General features: G+C 46.1%; 1 protein-coding gene across 4 annotated transcripts in view; it reads right to left on the bottom strand.

Moving 5' to 3' along the window:
- Positions 1-26312, bottom strand: part of LOC140385371 (lethal(3)malignant brain tumor-like protein 4) — a 555015-nt gene that overhangs the window by 239006 nt on the left and 289697 nt on the right. For all 4 annotated transcript variants that reach the window (XR_011933346.1, XM_072467457.1, XM_072467455.1 and 1 more), the window contains 2 exons: positions 6262-6376; positions 5317-5419 (listed from right to left, as the gene is read on the bottom strand). Coding sequence is in view for 3 of the 4 variants with exons in the window: in XM_072467457.1 (XP_072323558.1) it covers positions 5317-5419; positions 6262-6376 (218 nt within the window). In the remaining variant the exon portion in view is untranslated. The remainder of the gene's footprint in view (positions 1-5316; positions 5420-6261; positions 6377-26312) is intronic.

The raw sequence follows: 26312 nt of genomic DNA, 5'->3' as shown, positions 1-26312 counted from the left end.
TGACAGGCGATGTTCAAGGGTGGTTGGTTTTTGCAGGGTTGCTTTGTGTTAAAGGCATTGATGGCAGCAAAAGTAGCTGTTTCATGTGTTGCGTGATACTTGTTCAACCTGAGGGAACTTTATGTTAATGTGGATATCTATGGCAGCAATGTGAGAAACTGGTGGTTCCATTTGGGAAAAAGTCAGTTTTACCAAGCTGAAATGAGATTTAGTAAAATTGGACTCATAGCAAGTAACTGAAACTAAATCAGCATCACAGCAGTGGGAAGCATTCAATGAAGAGATATGAAGAGATAGTGAGGATTCCGAACATATACGTTCTCACAAAGCAAAAAGGCAAACTCACAAATCGAGAGCCTCCTGAATGTGAAGATAGGTTAAAGTTTAAAACAGCTCAATACTGCAGAAAACCTAGAGGAACATAGAAAGTACAGGATGAAATTGAAAAGAAAATGAGCAAAGTGAAGTGATTTTGGTAAAATCAAGGAAATCTCAAAGATGTTTTATAAATACATAAAGAGCAAGAGGACAGTTAAGGAAAGAGTAGGGTAAATGACAGACCAGAAAAAAGTGCGTGGGGCAGATAATGTGGGCCTGGTTCTTCAGGAAGGCTTTGCATTTGTCGTCACAAAATAACAGGCAATGTAAACACTGTAGTTTATGAGGAGGTCTGTGAAATTTTGGATGGAATAAACATAATGAGAGAGGAAATATTAAGTGAGTTAATATCGGTAAATCACCATGCCTAGATAAATTTATCACTATTAAGAGAAGTAAGGGAGGAACTAGCAGAGGATATCGACATAATTTACATTTCCAATCTCAAGTTGTCGGTGTGGTGTTGTAAGACTGCACATTTTGTACTGTTGCTCAATAAGTGAGAAAGATTTAGACCAAGTAACTGCAAAATCATCAGCCCAACCTTGCCAGTGGGCAAATTAGTCGAAAAAAATTCAAAAACACAGTACTAATCATCTTTCAGTAGGCATGAATAAATTAATCAAGTGAGTGAGCATGGGTCTGTTGAGAGAAAACTATGGCTGACTAATTGACTGCAGTTTTGACTGGGAGTTAAAAAGAAAGTTCAACAAAGGGATGTTTTGATGTCATTCACATAGAGTTTAGCAAAGCTTTTGGCAAGGCATTGAAGACTGGTTACAAAAATAAAAGCTCGCGGGATACAAAGGAAATTGGCCGTTTGATCCAAAATTGGCATTGAGGCAGAAACAAAAGTGTAAGATCATCAGGACTAGTAAGTGGTTTCCAACAGTGTTCTGCAAGGCTCAGAGTACTTGGTCCCTTGGTTTACACTGTGCATATCAATGATCGCGTGTGCATTAATTTTAACTCCCGAGAAAAATTCCCTAGAATCTGGAATTGCCATTTCCTAGTGAATTGAAAAACCACAAATCTAACATCTCCATTTAAGCAAGGAGGGAAACAGAAAGCAGGAAACTATTGGTCAATTAGCCTCTCATCTGTAGTTGGGAAAATGCCAGAATGTATTATTAAGGAAGTAGTAGCAGGACATCTAGAAAGTCATAATATAATCAGTCATGGACAACATGGTTTTGTGAAAGGGAAATGCTGTTTGACAAATTTACTAGTGTTCTTTGTAACAAGCAGGGTGGATTATGGGAACCAGTAGATGTAATGTATTTGGATTTCCAAAAGGCATTTTGACAAGGTGCCACACAAAAGGTCATTGCACAAGTCAAGAGCCCATGATTTTGGGGTAATATATCAGCACAAATAGATGACTGACTACCAAACGAGAAACAGAGTTGGGATAAATGGATCATTATCAGTTTAGCAACAGTGACTCGTGGAATGACACAGGGGTTGGTGCTGGAACCTTAATTATTTACAATCTGTACTAATGACTTGGATGAAGAGACTAAGGACACGATTCAACTAAATGGGAACAAAGTCCCACAGTGAGCATGTTTAGTTGCAAGCTTCCTGGCGCTCGCAGCACCGAGAAACACATGGCTATAAAACACCACTCGTATTAAATAAGGGGCTTCAGCGGGGAATGCACAGCCAAGGCCGCACATAGTCCCGTTTTCTACACCAAGGAGCTCCGCTCACCGGAACTGGTCAGTATAACGAGAGATTGGGACGACATTTTTAAATGGTGGGCCAATCTTCGAGACCGCCCTCGTGATCCCCAAACGCCTCCCAAGCCCCAACACACTATGGGAGGGTCCCGTCCCCACTCTCACACGTGCCCCCAACACCACGCAGGGCACCACTGGCCCGTTTGCCAGCACACAAAAATGCCAGCTTGGCACCTTGGCAGTGCCATGGTGTCCAGGAGCATCAGCAGTGCCAGGGTACCACCTTGCCCAAAGGGTATGCACTTGGGGCCTCCATTCCACTTGGGAGACCCCGACAGGTGCTATTCCGTCTGGTCCCCGTTAATGGTGCAACCAAAAAGTAATTTGCTGCCCCATTAATGGGGACCAGTACTGAACGGTGCTCGTCCAAGGTCTACAAGGCAAAGGGGATAGATCCCATGCCTCAGGTAACTCAGGAATCTGCACATTAGAGTGAGACTAGTTGCCTCGCTGTAAGATGCATGTTTGCTAAAAATTGATCCCGCCCACAATGGTCAGGATTTACATCGCAACATCTCGCGAGATTGCTTTAGATCTCGCGAGGAGTTGCGAGCTGGGTAGATCCCGGGAGCGGTGTCTCCCGGCTTCTATCGGCCACGGCGCAGCGCGGCAAACTACGTTTTGGTTGCAGCATGGCCGTTGGAACGCGCCCTAAGTGTGTTGTAGCAAATTTTCTGATGTTACAAAGATAGGTTGGAATGCAAGTTGCTAGAAGGACAGATAGGAATGGATTTTCATTTTGGAGGTGGAAATCAGGATGCAATCCTGCTTCTGTCTTGAAACAAGCAGGATATTCTGGGATCCAGGCCCCAAATGGCCTGGAGGCAGAAGCGGAAGCTAGCCGAGTCCAGAGTAGGCAGGTTAAAAGAACCCGCGGCTTTCCCCAAAAAGCCTGAGTCTGGTGCTACTGAAGCAATTAGCCATAAACAGGCCCACTTTAAACTGACTCTCCTCATCCATTATCCACTTTATGAACAGAACCCAAAGCCCTATGATAGCAGTTGGAAGTCACTGAATAGCCCACAGAACTCCCCAAAGTAACTGATCCCATCCAGTCACCTGAGTTATGCATTTGAGTTGCTGACTGCAAGATCCCGCATATTTCTCTGGCAGATTTCTGGAAAAGTCCAAAGCAAAATAAGCTGAGTTCGGTGGTGACTTTTTCAGCCAGCAATGAAGCATGGGCACAAGATCCAGCTGGCAGCAGCTCTTCTTCCAGCAGGTGGCATATATCTGCTACCACTTGACCTAACAACCTGAGCCTTGTGAAGCACTGCTGTTCTGACATATTAGAAAAACTCAGCCTCTGTCTCTGGACGATGCTGCAGGTCGCTCCTCCTCTGAATTGCACCCTTTTGCTGTTCCCGCTCTACTGTCCAGTTGCAGGTAACTCAACAGCATGTTGCCGGCCATATTGCCCTCATCCAAGGTGAACCTAAGGCAGCTCAAGTGCCACCCATCCTGATGTGTTTCAGAATATCTCCAAAATGCACAAAGTAAATGCTCAACAACAAAAGTGCTGGGAACAAATCTGTTTCCATGAGCAAACAAGAAAGAAGATGTGATTGCTGCATATTTAGTGCAGTATTTCCATGAGATGGAATCAGCTCCATCCACTGCCACTGAATTCGCCCCTTGTTTTCACTGGTTTCAGGAAGTGCAGCAAACCCATGGATGCACTATTACATTTGAAAGTCGGCTGAAATATGACTCCGACTGAATGATTTGCATATGTTAAAAGACAACCCACTCCCCCTGACGTGGTTGCAAGCAGGCAGACCAATGCACACAAGTTAAATGTAGACTTTGGCGAGTTGAAGCCAGCTTGTTTGTTTTTACTACCCCACTTCGACATTCATAGGGCCACCCTAGTCATTCATTCATTTATCTGTATTTAGTGCAGTTTGTGAATGGTGTACTTCATGTTCAACTTCTTTTAACACTTGTGATGTCCCAATATTAATGTTAAAAAACAAAGTCTAGCTTAATCTCTCACCATAGGTGGTGGCCTTGATAATGCTACAGGGCAGAGCATGACATTACTATTGTTAAAAATAAGCATACTTTCTAACTTATTCACAGCCATATCACCCATGGCTCAGTTCACCTGAATCACAAGGTTCCCGGTTCAAGTCGCACTCCAGGGCTTCAGCACAAAAATCAAGGCTGACACTCCACTGAGGAAGTGCTGCCCTGTCAAGATCAGGCGTTAAATCAAGCTCCCAACTGCCGGCTCAGGTTAGATGTTAGACCAAGCTCCCAACTGCCTGCTCAGTTGTAAAGATCCCAGGGCACTATTTTGAAGCCCAACAGGTTTGTATCGAATCACTAGCTTTCAGAGCATTGCTCCTTCGTCTGGTGAACGAGCAGTGCTCTGAAAGCTAGTGATTCGAAACAAACCTGTTGGACTTTAACCTCGTGTTGTAAGACTTTTAACTGTGCTCACCCCAGTCCAACGCCGGCATCTCCATATCATGACTATTTTGAAGAGCAGCCGTAAATTATTCCCAGAGTCCTGGCCAAAACTGATCCCTCAATCAACATCACAAGAACAGGTTACCTGGTCATTGTCACACTGTTGTTTGTGGGAGTTTGTTGTGCATTAATTAACTCCCCCCTTTCCGACATTATAACAGTGTTTCAGGTTTTGCAGTCGCACATTTTTCATCATGCCTGCCTGTCACACCAAAACTCATCCTTTCTCAGTCTATTTGATTTACTCATTATTCCCACATACCTAATTCCAGCTTTGGGTCCTCCCAGTAATTGATTTGTATTTGTAAGAGTGACGGCACTGTTCTTCACAGAATCACAAGTCTAAGGGCTTTGAAAGCCTCGCCTCCAAAACTGAAGCTAGCTCCTGCCACCTTATGCCTTTGGCTCATAGTGCCTCTCCCTGCCACCCCTTGCTTCTCCTGCCTGTAAATGGCTGAACAACCCCCACCAAATACGGACAGCAGGTTGCGTAAATCTGCAAATTGAGGCACTCCTCCAGTTCAACACTTTGGTTCTCAAAGCAAGGGAAATTAGGTCTTCTTTAAATCAAATAGCAAACAGTTGAACCTAGTCCCCAGACATGCCAATATTAAAGCAGTGTGAAAGAAGGGACATTCCTACTCTGCGCACAATAATGAAAGCATGAAAGAGCATTCAAAATGCAGTCCCATGTCTGAAACAAAAGACATTTATCACTCACCTATGATGACCTGTGTATCGGGCACCTTTGATGTGTCCAACACCTTTGCATCCAGGTGTTGGACATCCTCCTGGGCTAGGAGCTGCCAAAAGTTCTTGTGAAGCTGAAAAGGAAAAATGAAGGCACAGAGAATTAATGAAAAAGCATGTAATATTATCCTCCTGGAAATTCAGGAAATAGAAGAAACTGTGGGCGCAATCTACCCGAAAAGTTTCTTAGTGTCATTTCAGGCGGGTTGGGTTGGGAGTTTCTCCCGGGCTCTGTCTGCGAGTTTCCCACCGCTATCTAACCACGCTTAGTAGGGCTCCAGGGGGTTTCTCTCTGGACTATCCCACATTTGGAATTTTTTTCATCACTGGGGAGCTGAAACCGCTGGCCAGCTCCTCAGAGATTGGCCACCATTTTGAAAGAGTGCCCAATCTCGAAGTGAGCTGGAGGGTCCCCACAACCTCACCCATGGGCAATGTCACCCCTCACACACATGGACATTAACCCCACCCCCCAAGTCAGGACACGCCATTATGGGGTTGCTGAGGGCCCCTCCCCCTTTTCAGGCCTTTCATTGCCCTCTTTTGCCCCAATGGCCTGGGAGATCCCCCAGGTGCCGATCCACCTGGTCTACATTTGATTGGACTAGTACTAATCGGCACGCGGCTGGGATCTCCCTGGAAAGGGCAGCACATGCTGGCAGATAGTTAGATCCGGCGTCAGCACGCTCAAGTGGGTTTGGAATTCACTTAAGTGTGCAAAACTGGGTCCTGCCCATTGTAGGCAGGATCCTGATCGCAATGGTCTCCAGATCACGGGAGGTGTCTCGGCCATCGGGAAGCCCAGGGGTGTCCTCTCCCGCTATTTACCGGCTGTGTCATGGCCCCGTGCATAATGCAAAACATATCTCTAAATATGAAGTGAAATGTAATCTGAAAGTTTTTTTAAATTCCTTACTCAGTGGTGGCTGCAGTGGGTGACCTGTCTTGGCACACCATCCAGCAGGGTGAATATCATGGTGATCTGCATCAAACCAAAGATCGTAATTATAACTCCACCCATCAAAATGGATCTGAAAAAGAAGGGGAAAACACATGCAATATTTACTGTTTCTATACTTTTGAAAACCCACCCGTAGTGTTAATTCTGTTACTGAGACAATCTCTCCATCACTAACACATTTAATGACCAACAAAAAGAATGGCAATTCAATTTATTGGGGCTAAAATTCATTAGCACCACACTACCCAGTGTAGATTCTGACCAACAATGCAGCATCTAATTACTATGGGGCAGCTGATCAAAACGGCAACAACGGCACTCACTGGACAATGTAGGGATGACCAGGACCCCACCCCACATATCAACCCACTTTGTTAATCTGAATCCCTGAGCAAGGAGTTTAGCCCACATCCATGAATTTGGAGACTGGTATGCACCACGTGACTGATGTCCTTCTGCCTCCTGTCATGTGGGAGTACCTTTAAGAAATGGGTGTTTATAAATGGGTATGTATATAAATACCTGTAATGAGAGTACCTTTAAGAAATGGGGTTACTACTGCAGTGAGGTCAGAGAGTGTGTGGAGCTGGCCTGTCTGTCAGCTTTTTACTTTTGTTGTAGGCTGTTTGCTGCAGGGTATGTTTTAGTTTCATTTTCAGTGTGGGAGCTGAAGCCAGACAGAGCAGCTGTACTGTTGATCTCTCTGCCATGAAAAGACTATCTCTTGATCATTTGGTGAATTCAGAATTATAAATGTTTTCAGTAGTGACTTTAACCTGTTAAAAGGTGTTTCTTTTGTAAGTCGTCTCGATGTTAAAAGGACAGTGTAAGCATTACTTAGTGTTGTATTTTTGGGAGTTGTATGTGAATTGGTTGCTAAGATGTTCCATGTATGTTTTACAAAGGTGAACTTGAGTTCATAGAATAAACATTGTTTTGCTTTAAAAATACTTTTCCATTTCTGCTGTACCACACCTGTAGAGTGGGCCGTGTGCTCCCAATACCACAATCTGTTAAAAGTTGTGGGTCAGGTGAACTCTATGCTACACTTTGGGATTCTCTAAATCCTGGCCCATAACAAATTGGGGGCTCGAGGGGGATAAAAGTCTACCTATTGGATTGGCTTAGTGAACTTAAAGACAGTGAGGGGTGAGCATATTGTGGTTGTTTTTCCAGATGTGCTATTTCAGTTAAGTAGGGAGTGTGTTGTGGACAATGGTTCTTTCAGAGGATCTGAAGTTTTTGGGGGTGGAGACGGTCACACGCAGTACCTTACGCACAGAGACTAAAAGCAGACTGTTAGATTTGTCAAAAACATTGCAGTTAACATTACCTGACAAAATGCGAAAGGGTGAGGTAATTATGGCGGTGGCTAAGCCTTTAAAGTTGCCTGTGATACAGTTTGACTCATTAGAAATGGCAAAAGTCCAGTTGCAAATTAAGCAACTTGAACATGAAAATAAAGCAGCTTGTATATGCAATGAGCGAAAAAGAAAAAAAAAGGGAGATACAGATCAGGGAAAAAGAAAAGGCGAGAGAAGAAAAAAACAAAGAAAGATATAGAGAGGAAAAGGAAAGAGATAGAGAGGAAAAGGAACGAGATAGAGAGGACATGGAAAAGGAGAGAGTTTGAACATCAGAAAATGGCTATAAAACATAAGCCAGTCAGAATTGGCAGACTTAAAGGGAAACGTACAGTTGGTGGATAGTGATGAGAATAGTGAGAAAGAGCGTCATAGTCGAAGGTTTGGTGGGGATCTATTTAAATATGTCCAAGCATTGCCAAGGTTTGATGAGGAGGTAGTAGCCTTTTTCATTTCATTTGAGAAGGTAGCTAAACAAATGAAATGGCCACAGGACATGTGGGTATTACTGATTCAAACAAAGCTGGGAGGTAGGGCTAGTGAAGTGTTTGTATCACTACCGGAGGAGGTATCTGGGATGTATGAGGAGGTGAAAAAATCCATCTTAGGTGCATATGAACTAGTGCCTGAAGCTGACAGACAAAGGTTTAGAAATTTAAGGAAAGAATTTGGTCAAACATACATGGAGTTTAAAAGGATCAAACAGAGTAATTTTGATAGGTGGATAAGGGCTTTGAAAATAGACCAAACGTATGAAGCTCTCAGAGAAATTATACCTTTGGAGGAGGTTAAAAATTAAAATCCTGATGTGGTGAGAACTCATGTGGAAGAGCAGAGAGTTAAAACTGCAATATTAGCAGCAGAAATGGCAGATGATTATGAATTAGTTCATAAATCAAAGCTTGGTTTCCGACATCAGTTTCAGCCTATGAGGGATAGAAACTGGGGACATGAGAAATACTCAAGTGGTAAAGGCAAAGGTGATCTGATGGGAGATAATAAGGAGAGTGTACCTCAGATTAAAAACGAAATCCAGGAAGGTGGAAGAGAAATTAAAAGTTTACACTGTAATAAACTAGGCCATGTAAAGTCACAGTGTTGGTGGTTGAAGAAAAGCACTGGGAAGGCTGATGTGAGCAAACAGGATAAGACAGTGGGGTTTGTTAAAGTGGTAAAGGAAAGCCCAAGTGAAGCGAAGGAGGTGCAAAAGATTGTACAGCCTGATCAAGAGATGATTGATAAGAAGGTGCCAGATCTCTTTAAAGAATTTACTTGTGTGGGTAAAGTTTACTCATGTGTATCAGGAGGAGCAGGTAAAGAAGTCACAATTTTAAGAGATACAGGAGCTCGTCAATCTTTAATGGTAAGAGATGAGGAGTTATGTAGTTTGGTAAGAATGTTGCCAAAAAAGGTGGTAATATGTGGAATTCAGGGTGAGAGGAGGAGTGTTCCATTATATAAGGTAAGGTTGGAAAGTCCAGTGAACAGTGGTGAAGTAGTAGTAGGAGTAATAGAGAAATTATCTTGTCCAGGAATACAGTTTATTTTGGGCAATGATATAGCTGGATCGCAGGTGGGAGTGATGTCTACTGTGGTTGATAAGCCAGTGGAAAATCAGACAATTGAAATGTTGAAGGACGAAAATCCTGGGATTTTTCGGGATTGTGTAGTAACAAGGTCGCAAAGTCACAGGTTAAGACAAGAGGAGAAATCAAAGAGTGAAGATGAAGTTGAAGTGCAATTATCAGAAACAATTTTTGATCAGATGGTTGAAAAAGAACAAGAACAGGTGGAGGATGAGGCGGATATTTTTAGTTCAGGAAAATTGGCGGAGTTACAACAGAAAGATGTAGAAATAAACCGGATGTATCAGAAAGCATACACAGAAGAGGAATCTGAGTGTATACCAGAGTGTTATTACCGTAAAAGTAACATCTTGATGAGAAAATGGAGACCTTTGCATATGCAGGCGGATGAAAAGTGGGCAGAAGTTCATCAAGTAGTATTGCAGGTAGGGTATAGAAAGGAGGTGTTGCGAATTGCACATGAGGTACCAGCGGGAGGTCATTTGGGAATAAGGAAAACTTAAGCTAAAATCCAAAAACATTTTTATTGGCCTGGACTACATAAAGATGTTGTTAAATTTTGTCAATCATGTCACACATGTCAAGTGATGGGGAAATCTCAAGCAGTGATAAAACCAGCGCCCTTAATACCCATTCCAGCATTTGAGGAACCTTTTACAAGGGTCCTAATTGATTGCGTAGGACCGCTTCCTAAAACAAAAAGTGGGAACCAATATCTTTTGACTGTAATGGATGTGTCTACTAGGTTTCCAGAGGCCATTCCAGTACGTAATATTACAGCTAAAAAGATTGTGGAGGAGTTACTTAAATTCTTTACTTGATATGGACTACCCACAGAAATACAATCGGATCAAGGATCAAATTTTACCTCAAGGTTATTCAAAGAAGTTATGGATAGCTTAGGAATAAAACAATTTAAATCAACTGCGTACCATCCAGAATCGTAGGGAGCGTTAGAAAGGTGACATCAGACATTAAAAACAATGTTGAGGGTTTATTGTCACGATTATCCAGAGGATTGGGATAAAGGAATTCCATTTGTGCTGTTTGCAATTAGGGATGCACGTAATGAGTCAACCAAATTCAGTCCTTTTGAACTACTTTTTGGTCATGAGGTAAGAGGACCACTTAAATTGATTAAGGAAAGATTGGTGAGTGAGAAATCGGAAATTACATGATTGGATTACGTGTCAAATTTTAGGGAACGATTAAATAGAACAGGTGAATTGGCTAGACAACATTTAAAAGTTGCACAAAATGTGATGAAACGGGTAGCGGACAAGAAATTCAAAGTTTGCAGTTTTGCCTGTGGAGATAAAGTTTTAGTGTTGTTACCAGTGGTAGGTGAACCTTTAAAAGGAAGGTTTCGTGGACCGTATTAGATTCAAAGGAAATTGAGGTGAATTATGTGGTAAAAACACCAGGTAAGAGGAAGACTCATCGAGTGTGTCATGTGAATATGCATAAAAGGTACTTTGAAAGGGACGGAGAGAAAAAGGAGGAGGTTTTAATGATTCTAACTCCAAGTTGCGAACCAAATCCAGATGACTGTAAATTTGACATACCTCAAATTAAATTGGAAAACGAGGATGTTCTTAAAAATTGGGATAAATTGTTGAGTTACCTTCGAGAGGAAAAATGAACTGACCTGAAAGAGTTATTGATATCACATGAGTAAGTTTGTAGAGATAAATTGGGAAGTACTAAAATGGCTATACATGATGTAGATGTGGGAAATGCTGTTCCCATCAAACAACATCCATATAGACTTAACCCTTTAAAATTGACACAGGTTAACAAAGAGATTGAGAGTATGCTTAAAAATGGCATAATTGAAGTGGGTTGCAGCCAACGGAGCTCACCCATAGTGATGGTACCAAAATCAGACGATACCCAACATACCAGCCACATTTCAACAGTTAACTAACAAAGTTGTTTCAGGATTACCCAATTGTGCGGTATACATCGACGATCTGGAAATTTTCAGCCAGACATGGAAAGAACATTTAAAACATCTGATGGAGTCATTCAATCGACTTCAGGAGGTGGGTATGGTGATAAACCTAGCCAAAAGTGAATTTGGAAAAGCCCAAGTCACTTTCCTTGGCCATACAATTGGACAGGGTCGAATGGTCACATGGGATGTGAAACCAACAGTTATTGAGGATGTTTCAATACCCTCAAGACAAAGGGAAATAAAGCGATTTCTTGGCATGAGTGGGTTTGATCGAGCATTTGTGCAAAGGTTTTGAATCATAGAATTTACAGTGCAGAAGGAGACCATTTGGCCCATCGGGTCTGCACCGGCTCTTTGAAAGAGCACCCTACCCAAGCCCACATCTCCACCATATCCCCATAACCCAGTAACTCCGCCCAACACTAAGGGCAATTTTGAACACTAAGGGCAATTTAGCATCGCCAATCCACCTAACCTGCACATCTTTGGACTGTGGGAGGAAACCGGAGCACCCGGAGGAAACACACACACACACGGGGAGAACGTGCAGACTCCGCACAGACAGTGAACCAAGCCGGGAATCGAACTTGGGACCCTGGAGCTGTGAAGCAATTGTGCTAACTACCATGCTACCTTTTGTAGCGTGATTGCTCCACTGATGGACTTGCTGATGAAATGTCGAAAATTTCAATGGACAGTGGACTTTCAACAGGCATTTGACTGCCTGAAAGCTGTGATAACCAATGCTCCTGTGTTGGAGAATTGCAATGGACTCGGTGATCAGATTGAACTAAAGTATCTGACTTTAAAGAAAAATGCCGAGGCGTAGAGAAATGGACGGATCGTGCAGAGACCTTCTTGGTCAAAGAGACTGCCAATCAGCAAGGATTTCAGTTGGAGGAAGAAAAACAAAAAAAACAATGGGCTATATTATTACACCTGTTTGCGTGTGTTGTTTTGTGAAACGAAAAAGTATATTTACTATGTGCATTTCTTAAAGAATGGTGAAAAGGTGAAAAATGAAACCATCTTGAAGCTGATGGTTTATTTTTTTTTCTTGGGGGGAGATGTCATGTGGGAGTATCTTTAAGAAATGGGTGTTTATAAATGGGTATGTATATAAATATCTGTAGTGAGAGTACCTTTAAGAAATGGGGGTTTACTACTGCAGGGATGTCAGAGAGTGGGTTGAGCTGGGCTGTCTGTCAGCTTTTTACTTTCGTTTTGGGCTTTTTGCTGCAGGGTGCGTTTTAGTTTAGTTTTCAATGTGGGGGCTGAAGCCAGACAGAGTAGCTGTACTGTTGATCTCTCTGCCATGAAATGACTATCTCTTGGATCATTTGGTGAATTCAGAATTATAAATGTTTTTAGTCGTGACTTTAACCTGATGTGCTTCTGTTAAAAGCTGTTTCTTTTGTCGATCTTCTGGATGTTAAAAGGACAGCGTAAGCATTACTTAGTGTTGTATTCTTTGGGGGTTGTATGTGAATTAATGGTTGCTAAGATGTTCACTGTATGTTTTAAAAAGATTAACTTGAGTTCATATAATAAACATTGTTTTGCTTTAAAAAATACTTTTCCATTTCTGCTGTACCACACCTGTAGAGTGGGCCGTGTGCTCCCCATACCACAATCTATTAAAAGTTGTGGGTCAGGTGAACTCCATGCAACACTTTGGGGTTCTCTAAACCCTGGCCCATAACACTCCATCAATACACTGGCTCCTGCCTGGTTCACTAGAGTTGTAACACTTGGTAGTGTATCGATTGATTGTGTCCCTGTCTTCGCTCCCCTATGGCATCCGCTTTGTAAGTGGCAAGTCAGAAACAGATGGAAATGGTGACAATCTAGAAAGTCTCTGTGATGTCCTCAGGGTTCTGCCCATTTCACATCAGCATGATATTTGTTTCATGGCCCTAACTTTTCTTGATTCATGGCCCTAACTTTTCTTCTTCCCATTATATTTTATTTATTCAGCTTGCATTGATAACATCAGGACGTCAGTAGGAAGAGACTAGTAATTCAGTGAGAAAGCAGAGTTAACAAGTGCTAATCCCACTGCTGTCATCACTTTTGCACTGAAAATCTACATCCATGTCAGCAAATAATCCAACATTGTTCAATTGCAGTTCTGGAGATCAGTGAATAATCCAGTTATGTTCTGTTATTACATTGCTTTGGGAGGGAAAGATTGTGTTCACAGAACCTTACTGTTTTGTTGCTTATATTCATTTCAGAAAAGGAAAACTCAAGGATCATCAGCTATTTAAAGGTCAATTGCCAGTTTTTCTCTTGCGGCTATTGCCAAATTTCTACATATTTTTGGTGCTTTTCATTGTCATTTCAATAGCTGAAAGGGAATGATAAGACAGGTGCTGGAGTGTATTTTGCTGCCTTCAAGGCTCGGCAAAAAAGTTGTCCACAGGTATGAGGCATGACTAAGAGAATGCACGGGCAGCACAAGTGGATAGCACTGTGGCTTCACAGCACCAGGGTCCCAGGTTCAATTCCCCGCTGGGTCACTGTCTGTGCAGAGTTTGCACGTTCTTCCCGTGTCTGCGTGGGTTTCCTCCGGGTGCTCCGGTTTCCTCCCACAGTCCAAAGACGTGCAGGTTAGGTGGATTGGCCATGATAAATTGCCCTTAGTGACCAAAAAGGTTAGATGGGGTTATTGGGTTACGGGGATAGGGTGGAAGTGAGGGCTTAAGTGGGTCGGTGCAGACTCGATGTTCTATGTTCGAATGAACAGAGGTTACATGGTGCAGGACAAGTTGCTGGAAGAGGGAGGAGCAGAAGTGAGAGTAGGGCTCTCAGCACTAGGCCGTAACTGCCCAGGATATCAATTGACCAATTCTTCTACATGAACACAGCAATTACTACCACTGAAATCTGCCAGCTTCTACACTCATAACTCCAGTTTCAGATTTGGACAAGGAACAGGTTGCCTGTGGCAGTGAAGGTGACTGTAACTATGAATATTTGTGCACTCGGCTGCTTTCTGGGTACCATTGGAGCAAAGGGAAGATCCCACAGATCTTGGTCTCAATGAACTGCGTGCGTTCGGGTGGCACTCTCAGCCAAGAGAGATAACTTAATTTTGTTTCTTCTCACGAGGGAGAAGTAGAGCAATTCAAGGATTTGCAAGGATTGTAGGATTCTCCATGGTGCAGAATGCCATGCTTAGCATGCACAATGCTTTCAATAGTAATGGATGGCAATATGATATAATTCTAGATATAGTTTGAGGGTCAATGACATAGGTCCATCCATAATCAGTGTCTTTAACTTAAATAAGGGCCATTATAATGATATGCTTCCAAACTTAATTTAATTTACAAATTTGATTAGGAATGTGTATTTTGTGTTGGCTTTTATTTTTGCATTGTAACCAACAGGATGATATTATGGTGAGTGACAGAAGAAAGGTAAGGAATGTGGGACTGTTGGTGAATGGACAATTGGAGTTGAGGTTAATGGTATCGTACTTAGTTTAAGTTCATATTGCTTCGAAACTTAAACCAATCATTCTTGTGCATTCTCTTCCACCTGTCTTCTATACCTTTGCCTCCAATACTGCTCCAAAATGCTACCCCAGTGACTGTAGTATGGCTGATGGAGGCAGTTGACCTTCAATGGAAATGCCTTATGGGTGGCCTTCTGCAGCGCTGTGCCGATCTTAAGATTGCCTCATCTCAGCATGCGTGACAGCACTCTGGGTTGCTTGGCTGATAAGCAACAGCAAGGGCACTGGTGGTGGTGATGGGAAGTTGAATGCTGTCTTCCTGAGAGGGGGCAACATGTTCATGCTCCACTGTTAGAGGACCAATTGCTGACTGTCATGGCACCCTGGAGACTCCTCTGAACACAATGGCTGCAGTCTGAGCTTGCATGCTGCAAGGTGAGCTTTTCCACCGCATTATTCAGACTTTTGGATAAAGCTGCGTGCACTGTGAAAGGGGGTAGTTCTAGACATATCAGAATTAGATGAATAGTGCTAATATAGGTTTGATCAGATCCACTAGTTCCTGAAAGGGTTAAAAATCATTGACTGCAATTATATTCTATATACCTAAGGTCCTCACAGCTGCAGAGACACTGGACAATGCGGCTCTTTAACCACACATCACTGCTGTCCAGTTAACAGCTTATGATGACAAAAGAGTTCGGAGGAGGACAATAACTCACTAGACATGCGTGCACTGATAGTGTAGCTGTGCATATGTGCCTTTGTATCCATTAGATACTGTAGGCAAGTGTAGATTTTCTGCAATTGGTCAGATCCTTCTGTGGGAAACCGATGAAGGAATATAAACAATTTTCTGGGATTGGATACTGGTCATCTTTGAATAAGCACAAACTTTTGATTGGTATATGCTAATTTCTTGTCATCGAACCGAAAGGTATAACTGTCTGTATAATCCCTGAATCAGGACTTTGGTGTGTGCCATTAGTTGGAGCACTGGAGTCCATGCTATAGCTCAAAATAAAGGCCTTGTTGTCTCCTCTCCCCGCTGCTGTTTGCTTTGGACAGAGAGCCACTGGCGATGGGCTGAGCATCAAGGGACTGGAAGGGGTTGGTCCGGGGGTGGGGCACGGTAGAACACAGAGTCTCGCTCGCTATACGCTGACAACCTGCTCCTGCACATCTCCGACCCGTTAGGGGGATGGGGGAGATTATGCGGATCTTAGAGGAATTTGGCCAGTTTTCGGGGTACAAATTGAATATGGGGAAAAGTGAGATGTTTACGATCCAGGCAAGGGGGCAGGAGAGGAGACTGGGAGAGCTGCCGTTCAGAGTGGTGGGAGGGAGCTCCCGCTATTTGGGAATCCAGGTGGCACGGGAATGGGAGCTGTTACATGAACTAAATTTGACCCGGCTAGTGGAAGGAGGACTTTCGAAGGTGGAACCTGCTCCCTGGCGGGCAGGGTACAGACTGTGAAAATGACGGTTCTCCTGAGATTTCTGTTTGTTTTCCAGTGCTTCCCCATCTTTATCCCAAAGGCCTTTTTTAAACGGGTAAATAAGGTGATTTCTGGTTTCGTGTGGCCGGGTAAAACCCCGCAAGTGAAGAAAGCGCTGCTGGAGCGTATTCGGGGAGGGTCAGTTGGTGCTGCCAACTGACAAGAAATTAGCAACTATTACTGGGCGGCAAACATAGCCATGATTAGGAAGTGGGTAGTGCGGTGGGTAGGTCGGTGTGGGAGCGAGGGGACGTGGCGTTGTGTAAGGACACAAGTCTGGGGGCATTGATAACGGCACCTCTGCCATTCTCGCCAGACCGATACTCCACAAGCCCGGTGGTAGTGGCGGCCCTGAGTCTGGGGGCAGTGGAAGAAGCATATGAGAGTGGAGGGAGCATTGGTCTGGGCTCCAATTTGTAATAATCATCGGTTTCTTCCGGGGAGGCTAGGTGGGGGTTTCGGAGATGGCAGAAAGCAAGGATCGAGAGAATGGGAGATTTATTCATCGATGGGAGCTTTCCCTGTTTGGAGGATTTAGAGGAGATATTTGAATTGCGGGGAGGGAATGGGTTTAGATATCCGCAAACACAGGATTTTTTGCGAAGGTAGGTTTCGACCTTTCCGCTCCTACCGCCATGGGGGATACAGGACAGGGTAGTTTCTAGAATGGGGGTGGGAGAGGGGAAGGTCTCGGATATTTATAAAGAACTTATGGAGTCGGAGGCAACTCAGATAGAGGAGCTAAAGTGCAAATGGGAAGAGGAGCTGGGGTGAGGGGGGAGATAGTGGCGGGTCTGTGGGCGGATGCTTTGAGCAGAGTCAACACGTCCTCATCATGTGCCGGGCTAAGCCTGATACAATTTAAGGTCATTCATCGGGCACACATGACAGTTTGAGCAAGTTTTTTGGGATAGATTTGCGGGAAGGCCAGCAAACCATGTCCACATGTTCTGGTCTGGGCATATCCGAAGCTTAGGGGATTCTGGCAGGGATTTGCAGAGGTCATGTCCACGGTGCTAAAAACAAGGGCGGTGCCGAGTCCAGAGGTGACGATTTTTGCAGTGTCGGAAGATCCGGGAGTCCAGTGGGCGAGGGAGGCTGACGTCTTGGCCTTTGCCTCCTTGGTAGCCCGGAGACGGATGTGGCTAGCGTGGAGGGGCCCCAGAATCAGAGATCTGGGTGAACAACATGGCCGGGTATCTCAGATTTGCGAAAATGAAGTTTGCCTTAAGAGGGTCAATACTAGGGTTCGTCCGGAGGTGGCAGCCGTTTGTTGACTTCTTCAGGGAAAACTAACTGTCAGCAGAGGCAATAAGAAAAAGGGGGGTGGGGTGGGGGTGTTAGGCTATTTTCTGTTTAGGGTAGGTGGGATTTGTTAGGGATGGAGATGGTTTATGCACTAGGTTTATATATGTATTTGTACTGTTTACTGCTATTATTATAAAATTATTAATATCTTAATAAAATGTTTTACAAAATAAAGGTCTTGTTTGAAATTCCAAGAATCTTTGTCTGGTGTTCTCAAGAGTCAGAGTGAAGTACACTATAGCCAAATAGCAATATTTTTCTCCCTAACACACTGCAACAGAAACTGAGACATTAGTCAGGCAAGGCACTGGGTTCAGGTGCACTTCAGCCAGTGTAAAGAGTGAGGATAACACAATAGTCCTGCTGCAGAGGCCTCAGGGCAAGGACACAGAAGCAGGCTGATGGTTGTCCACAACATAACGCTTGGTGCAAAAGGAAGTAGTTGTCTGAACATTGTGCAATATATTTGGGAGATGTAATTGTCATGGTTAAATAGCGGCAGTGTGTGAATCTGTGAGATGCGGGCATGAGCCTTGCAATAATGTTGTGAGAGGGTGAGGTGGTGTTTTGAATTGAAGTCCTAATTGATGAGCGTTGTTGCACCTGAATGATGGGTGCATGGTGAATTGAGCAGCGGCTGAGGGGGAGTGATGCAGTTGGTATGATATAGCATTGAAGATGCATTATTGACCTTGACCACTTTATGTTGTTCAATTTCTTGCAGACAGCATCCAGGATCTGGGAGTTAAACTCCTGGCACTGATCTCAATGGGTGCGATCTAACCAAATGGGAACTATGTCCCATAGCGAGTGCATTTAGCCGCCTGTTTCCCGGTGCTCGTAGTGCCGAGAAATACAACGCTATCCAGCTGTATCCTCTGCGGCACGGTAGCACAGTGGTTAGCACAATTGCTTCACAGCTCCAGGGTACCAGGTTCGATTCCTGCTTGAGTCACTGCCTGTGCGGAGTCTGCACGTTCTCCCCGTGTCTCGGGTGCTCCGGTTTCCTCCCACAGTCCAAAGGCTTGCAGGTTAGGGGGATTGACCATGCTAAATTGCCCTTCGTGTCCAAATAAAAAGGTCGGGTGGGGTTACTGGGTTTCAGGGATGGGGTGGAGGTGTGAGCTTGAGTAGGGTGCTCTTTCCAACAGCCGGTGCAGACTCGATGGGCCGAATGGCCTCCTGCTGCATTGTAAATTCTATGATTCTTCTCCGGTTAGATGCGGGACCTCATTTAGTCCCGTTTCCTGCACTAAGGAGCCCTGCTCGCTAAAGCTCCTCAGTGCAGGGATAGATTGGGACAATCCCTCGAACACTGGACGCGACCCCCCAACTCCCCCAAACCCCCAACTCACCTATAAGCGAGTCCACTCACCACCACCACCACCCCCCCAGCACCCCACCTCACGTGAACAGGACATCCTCAGGCCCGATCACCACCGTGCAAAAAATGCCAGCTTGGCACTGCCAGGACCTGGGCGCCTTGGCAATGCCAGGCTGGCATGCAGGTGGCACTGCCACAGTGCCAGGTTGGCACCAGCAGTGCCAGGGTGCCACCTTGCCTAGAGGGAAAGCACCTGGGGGCCTCCAATCCCTTGGGAGACTCCCATGAGTGCTGGTCCATCTGGCTCCGTTCGTGGAGACCAGTTTTTCTTTTATTCAAAAAAATATACTTTATTCATAAAATCTATCATAAACATTACAGAACATTTCGAATTGTCTTGACTGTACATTTCCATCAGAGTTACACATTGCCTTGACTTTCTTCCATTCAATTTTGATAATATATCACTCTTTACGTTACAATTCCTTCTTAAATATTTACATTGTCATGTTTCTTTTATGCATTGGAGTGTTAATGACCCAGACCGAGGGGGTTTTACACTGTTACCCGCCCCTCGGTGTACATTTGCTGGAAAGACCTTACACAGTGGTCTTTCCCCATTGCGCCTTGGCGGCAGCTGCCCCAAGCTTGAGTGCGTCCCTCAGCACGTAGTCCTGGACCTTGGAATGTGCCAGTCTGCAACACTCGGTCGAGGACAATTCTTTGCACTGGAAGATCAGCAAGTTTCGGGCAGACCAAAGAGCGTCTTTCACCGATTTGATGACCTTCCAGCAGCAGTTGATGTTTGTCTCGGTGTGTGTCCCTGGAAACAGTCCGTAGAGCACAGAGTCCTGTGTCACAGAGCTGCTCGGGATGAACCTTGACAAGTACCACTGCATCTCTCTCCAGACCTTCTTTGCAAAGGCACATTCCACAAGGAGGTGGGTGACCGTCTCATTTCCCCCACAGCCACTCGGAGGGCAGCGTGCATTGGCGCAGAGCCTTCGGTTGTACATGAAGAATCTGACAGGGAGGGCCCTTCTCACCACCAGCCAAGCTAGGTCTTGGTGCTTGTTTGAAAGTTCTGGTGATGAGGCGTTCTGCCAGATGACTCTGACAGTCTGCTCAGGGAACCATCCAACGTCCTCCACAGTCTCCTTTTCCCTGAGGGCCTCGAGGACATTATGTGCTGACCACTGCTTCATTGCCTTGTGGTCAAAGGTGTTTTTCGTCAAAATTCTTTCCACGAAGGACAGGTGGTATGGCACGGTCCAACTACTTGGAGCGTTCCGCGGCAATGAGGCCAGGCCCATCCTTCGCAACACCGGGGACAGGTAGAACCTCAGTATGTAGTGACACTTGGTGTTTGCATACCGGGGGTCCACGCACAGCTTGATGCAGCTGGACACAAAGGTGGCCAACAGGATGAGGGAGGCGTTGGGTACGTTCCTCCCTCCCTTCTCCAGAGGTTTGTACATGGTGTCCCTTCGGACATGGTCCATCTTGGATCTCCAGATAAATTTGAAGATGGCCCGGGTGACTGCTGTAGGGTCGGGTTATGGGCCAGACCTGCGCCACGTACAGTAACACCGAGAGTACCTCACACCTGATGACCAGGGTTTTGCCCGCAATGGAGAGGGAGCGTTGCTCCCACCAGCCCAGTTTCTGTCTTACCTTGGCTATGCGCTCCTCCCAGTTTTTGGTGCACGCCCCAGCAGCTCCGAACCATATCCCCAGCACCTTCAGGTAATCTGACCTGACAGTGAATGGGACAAAGGACCGGTCGGCCCAGTTCCCAAAGAACATGGCCTCGCTCTTGCCGCAGTTTACCTTGGCTCCCGAGGCCAGTTCAAACTGGTCGCAGGCATTCAAGAGCCTGCGTACAGACGCAGGATCCGAGCAGAAGATGGCGAGGTCGTCCATGTACAGGGAGGCCTGACTAGCACGCCTTTGCTGCCTGGGATCATCACTCCTCAAATACCCGGATCCTTCCTGATGGACTCGGCAAAAGGTTCTATGCAGCACACAAACAGGGCAGAGGAGAGAGGGCAGCCCTGCCTGACTCCAGATTTGATCTAGAACTTTTCTGATTCCCATCCATTGATTGAGACTGCGCTATAGATGTTTGTGTAGAGCAGTTTGATCCAATTGCGAATTCCCTCCCCAAAACCCATTTTGGCGAGCACATCCATCATGTAGGTGTGCAATATTCTATCAAAAGCCTTCTCCTGGTTAAGGCTGATGACGCAGGTGTCCACCCTGCTGTCCTGCACGTAGGCAATCGTATCCCTGAGTAGCTATCAGAGATCTTCCTGCCGGGTACAGCACAGGTCTGGTCAGGGTGGATCACTGACTCCAGAGCAGACTTGACCCGATTGGCGATGACCTTGGCTAGAATTTTGTAATCCACATTCAACTGTGAAATGGGTCGCCAATTTTGAATTTCTTCCCTTTCCCCCTTCTGCTTGTAGATGCGGGTGATGATGCCTTTCCTCAGGGACTCTGACATGCTGCCTTCCAGAAGCATACTCTCGTACACATCCAGCAGGTCTGGGCCCATCCAGTCCCACAGAGCCGAATACAATTCAACCGGTAAGCCGTCGCTTCCGGGAGTTTTACTCATCTCGAAGGACTTGACGGCCTTTGTCAGCTCATCCAGAGTTAGCGGTTTGTCCAGGTTATCCAGCTCGCTGTCGCCTAAGACCTCCGTGATAGTCGACAGGAAGGTCTGGGAAACAGTGCTATCTGTTGGCTTCAGGTCATACAGTCCGGCATAAAAGGATTGACTGATCCTCAGGTTGTCAGACTGCGATGACTTTACAGAGCCATCTTCATCCTTCAGGCTGCTGATCATAGAGGTCTTTCATCCTGCTCCACGGTGCGGACTCTGGAACAGAAGATAACCTTGGAGACCTCCGAGGTGTAGAGCGAGGCTTGCTGGCTCTTCACCTCTTGGAGATCCTCCTTGAAATCCACCCCCATCGACTGCAGCTGGAGCAAATTCTGCATACTTTTCTGGAGTCTGGACATGACCCCTCGTCTCTCTCTCACCTTTTGAACGCCCTTGAGGATGAAACACCTTTTGATATTCCCCTTGATTGCTTCCCACCAGGGATGTGGAGACTCAAAGAGGGGTTTCACGGTTCTCCAACCTTTGTAATCCCTCCTGAGTTCCTCGAGGTTCTCAGGGGTCAGCAGTTTTACATTCAGCTTCCATGTCCCCCTGCCTACCCCCTGGTTTTCCTGCAGGTGGCAGTCGGCCAGTAGGAGGCAGTGGTCAGAGAAGAACACCGGCTTTACATCGGTGGACCTGACCGTGAAAGCACGGGACACAAAAAAGTCTATCCTGGAGCGGACGTACCCGTCTGGCCGTGACCATGTGTATCTACATGGTGCTCCGTCTGCAGGGTTGCTGCAGACGTCGAGCAGCTTGGCGTCTTTTACCGTTTCCATCAGGACTCTGGACGTAGCGTCTAGTTTGCTGTCGGCTCTGCCGGATCGTCCAGCCGCATCGATGATGCAGTTGAAGTCACCGCCCAGAATGACCGGCTTGGAGGTGGCCAACAGCAGTGGGAGTTGCTGAAGGACTGCCAGCCGCTCATTTTTTACGGCCGGGGCATACACATTAATAAGTCTGAGAGGGGCGTTTTTGTATTTGACGTCTGCTACGACGAGGTGCCCGCCCACCACCTCCTTAACGTCGGAGATGGTGAAGTTGCCTCCCCGCAGCAGAATACCCAGGCCGGAGGAGCGGCAGTCGTTTCCTCCTGACCAGATGGATGGCCCGTGGGACCACCAGCTCGACCAGCGCCTATAGTTGCTGAGGTGCGGAATTCCGCACTCCTGCAGGAACAGTAGGTCAGCTTTCACATTTGCTAAATAGTTGAGTGTGCTTCGCACATTAATGGATGCAATTTTAAACCCCATTATAAAAAGGTAGCTTTACCAGTCTCAGAGTCCAGAGTCTATACAGTTGGCTGTTCCAGCTGTTGGATGTTCCCCAGCATGCCGATGGTGCTCGCAAACTGTTACACAGTTGCAGGGCTGAGAAAGGTGTCCTGGTCCACACTGGCCCCGTGAACTTGATGCAGATGCATTGGGGGGGTGGTGTAGCCCTGGCGTCCGTTGTGGCAGTCAGTAAGTGTTGGGGTTGCAGGCCGGTCTTCGCCTGGGTTGTTGCTGCTTGTTAATTTTGGGGGTTGGTCTGTGACCTTGTTTTCAATGTCCGGCGTTTGGTGGCCGTTGGTCATATTGCTGTTCCCATGAGCCAGAGGTTGATTGTCTCGGCGTGTTTTGTTTTCTTCCCTGTCTGTGGTCTGGGGGGGGCTGTGCATCCCGTTCCACATTGGTGCTTTGCCTCTTTATTTGAGGCCAATTCTTGTCTTGTTTTCCCTCATCGGAGGAGGTGTCGGCGCTAAGTCCGCTGGCTGAAAGGTGCCGCTTTTTGCCACTCCCCATCGGGGGGCTCTTCAGTTTATTTTTTTGTTTCCTCTTTCGTTTGTCCCTGTTCACTGTTTCCCAGGGCTCTTTATTCTTCGTCCCATCCTCTTCCATTGAGTGTTCCTCGTCAGATGAGGTTGGGGTTGAGTTGTCAGGGCGTGCTGGGGCCTCCCCTTTGTGTTGAGGGCCCTTCTGTTGCTTTTCCACATTCTGTGCTGTTGTGTCTTTGTCGGTGGAGGGTGTATGAACCTCCTCTCTGGTCGCCTTTTCGACTCCGCTGCTGATGATTTGTGCATATGTTTCCCCGGGTTTTGGGCAGGCCCTGTAAAGATGGCCGGCCTCCCCACACAGGTTGCAGCACTTGTCTTCCTTGCAGTCTTTAGTCATGTGTCCCTCCTGCCTGCAGTTTTTGCAGAAGGTGACACTGCAGTTTGCGGCAACATGCCCCGTTTTGCCACAGGTGTGGCATACTCGTGGCTGTCCCACGTAGTAGAGGTAGTCACGATTTCTTCCAATGGCGAAACTGGAAGGCAGAATGCAAGATGGTTCCGTCGCCGTCTGTTCACAGAGTCACCTTGATCTGGTGCTCACTTGTCCAGATGCCTAAGGTGACTTTCAGTTGCACGCTGTTACTTTTCAGCTCAACGTACCTGGCGAGGAACGTGAGCACATCAGACATGGGGACGTGGGGGTTGTACGTGTGCAGTGTAACAACCCGGTTTTGCTGCGACGGTAGCGTAAACAGAGGCTCCGCAGTCAGGATAGACAGGGGACTCTGGTTACCTTTTTCTTTGAACACGTTCAAGAATGTGATGCAAGCTGCGACACTCTTGAAGGTGACATCAAAATATCCATTGTTGGGGAAGTCTTGCAAGCAGAAGATATCTGTTGCTTGAAACCCGCAGCACTCGAGCAGCACCCGCTTCACGAAGAAATTTCGGTCCACAGGTGACTCCCCTTCCGCCTTCTTCGCTGTGACTCGGACAGTGTTTCGCACTCCCCAGCCTGGTGGTCGGGATGCAGCTGCAGCCATAGTTCACACGTTGAGTCTAAACTGTATCGGCGTTAGGCCTAAACCAGAGACTTAGACCAGCATGTAGATCCACCAATAGCAGCCGAGCTCTAATCGTTTCCTCTTCGATGACTTCAATCCCTCCGTGTTCTCCAATCCACGATCGACATCGAAATCCTCAGCTTCCCTTGATCAAATGTACACTTGACTTAGCCAAAAGTTCATGGAGACCAGTACTAAACGGTACTTGCCCGAAGCCTCCAAGGCAAAGGGGATAATCCCAAAGCCTTGGTTACCTCAGGGAACTGCATATTAGAGTGAGACTAGCTATATTGTGCCACATGCGCTGCTTTTAGGGTGCAGCATGGCGGGTAGAAATGCCCAAACTACTGCTTTCTCATCATTGAGCTGAAGGCCCCCCTACCCCCTCAGGATACAGAACAGCTCTCCTTTCAACCAAGATTTTGACTGAGATTTTCCATGGCCCTGCAGCATGTTTTCCATTGGCGGAAGCAGCATGTCACTGGCCTGTCCTGCCGGAGTCTGCACCGTTTTGTATGGTTCACCTGCTCCTGACATCGGGGACCCGCCTGGGAGGGGGTGGGGTCACCTTTGGCAGCACTGGAAGATCCTTCTGGAGGAAGGGCTGAAAAGTCCCATCGAGTGCAGTATCAAAAACCTTGCTGCATGCTTTTTCTCTGCTGCTCAGCCATTGCGCTTTATTGCATAGCTCTATTCCAAATATCTGCATTTCCAGCAGGGACAGTGCACCTTAAAGTTCTGAATGTTCCCTGCTGATGCAGCCAATGAATTGAATTGTTTCTTGCATGCAGCAGGCTCTATCATTCCAATCCTTTAAATTCATAGCACTATGTCGGTGTACACCCTGCAGTACATTGAACAGGCATGGGGTAACTAGGTATCATGATCTCTTTGGCACTTTTCAGGTACTATCATATTTACTTCCATATTGTTCAGACAGTAATGGGGAAGGATGCGGGATGGGTGGTGGGGGGGGGGGGGGCTGTTAATTGTGATGGCTCAAGGTTCAATATTTTAACATATTCCAACTCAATCCGTCTAGTTACAATTGCAAATGGTACAAAAGGTACAAATGTAGGAGTCTGAGGAAGCAGCCCCGAAACTACAGTGAACTTAATAAAATATGTGAACAACAGCAAATTAAATTTGATGCAAAGTATAAAATAATGCGTGCAGAAAGGTAAATTGGAGAACATGCATATTTGATGACGGATGTTTAAATAACTAAGGATGAAACTGAAAGGGATATTGGTGTCTTAGTACTTAGGCTCTCAATTTTGGTGGGCTAGTAGTGGATCATTGTACACCCGGAAACTAGGAAAGGAGATGGGCAAACAATATGTACTGGACCACGAAGACAGAAAATTATCCGATAATCCTGTCGAACCAATATAATGAAGGACTCAACAAAACCATAAACAGCAAACTACATCGTCAAAACTGTAGTATGTATTGTGGTAGTATGTATTAGGGGTCATGTGGGACTGTGAAGCCGTGATGCTATTGGCTGACAGATCCCGGGTCCTGGTTGGCTGTTGACCCCTAGCTCCACCCTGAAGGCGGAGTATAAGAACCCGGGCTCCTCCCCGCCGCTCCAGTCTGTTGCTGAACTGCGGGGAACAAGTCACGCTTAATAAAGCCTCATCGACTTCATCTCTATTCGTCTCTCTCGTAAGTCATTGTGCGCGTGACTTAAAGGACTATGGAGCTCAGGATCGCCCCGGAATGCCTGCGGATCAGCCCCCACGCAGTGAACTCGGCAGCAGTTTTTAAACACTGGCAAGCTTGTTTCGAAGGCTACCTCCGAACGGCCCCCGGCCGGATCACAGAAGACCAGAAACTGCAGGTCCTGCACTCAAGGGTAAGCCCGGAAATTTACCCTCTCATAGAAGACGCAGAGGATTTCCCGACGGCGCTCGCAGCACTGAAGAGCATCTACGTTCGCCCGGTGAACCAGGTCTACGCACGCTACCAACTCGCAACGAGACGACAAAGTCCCGGAGAATCGTTA

The sequence above is a fragment of the Scyliorhinus torazame genome, chromosome 11 (assembly GCF_047496885.1).
Source record: "Scyliorhinus torazame isolate Kashiwa2021f chromosome 11, sScyTor2.1, whole genome shotgun sequence".
In the NCBI taxonomy this organism is placed as follows: Eukaryota; Metazoa; Chordata; class Chondrichthyes; order Carcharhiniformes; family Scyliorhinidae; genus Scyliorhinus; species Scyliorhinus torazame.
Note: the sequence above shows the minus strand (reverse complement) of the source record. Positions and strands in the feature narration are given on the sequence as shown.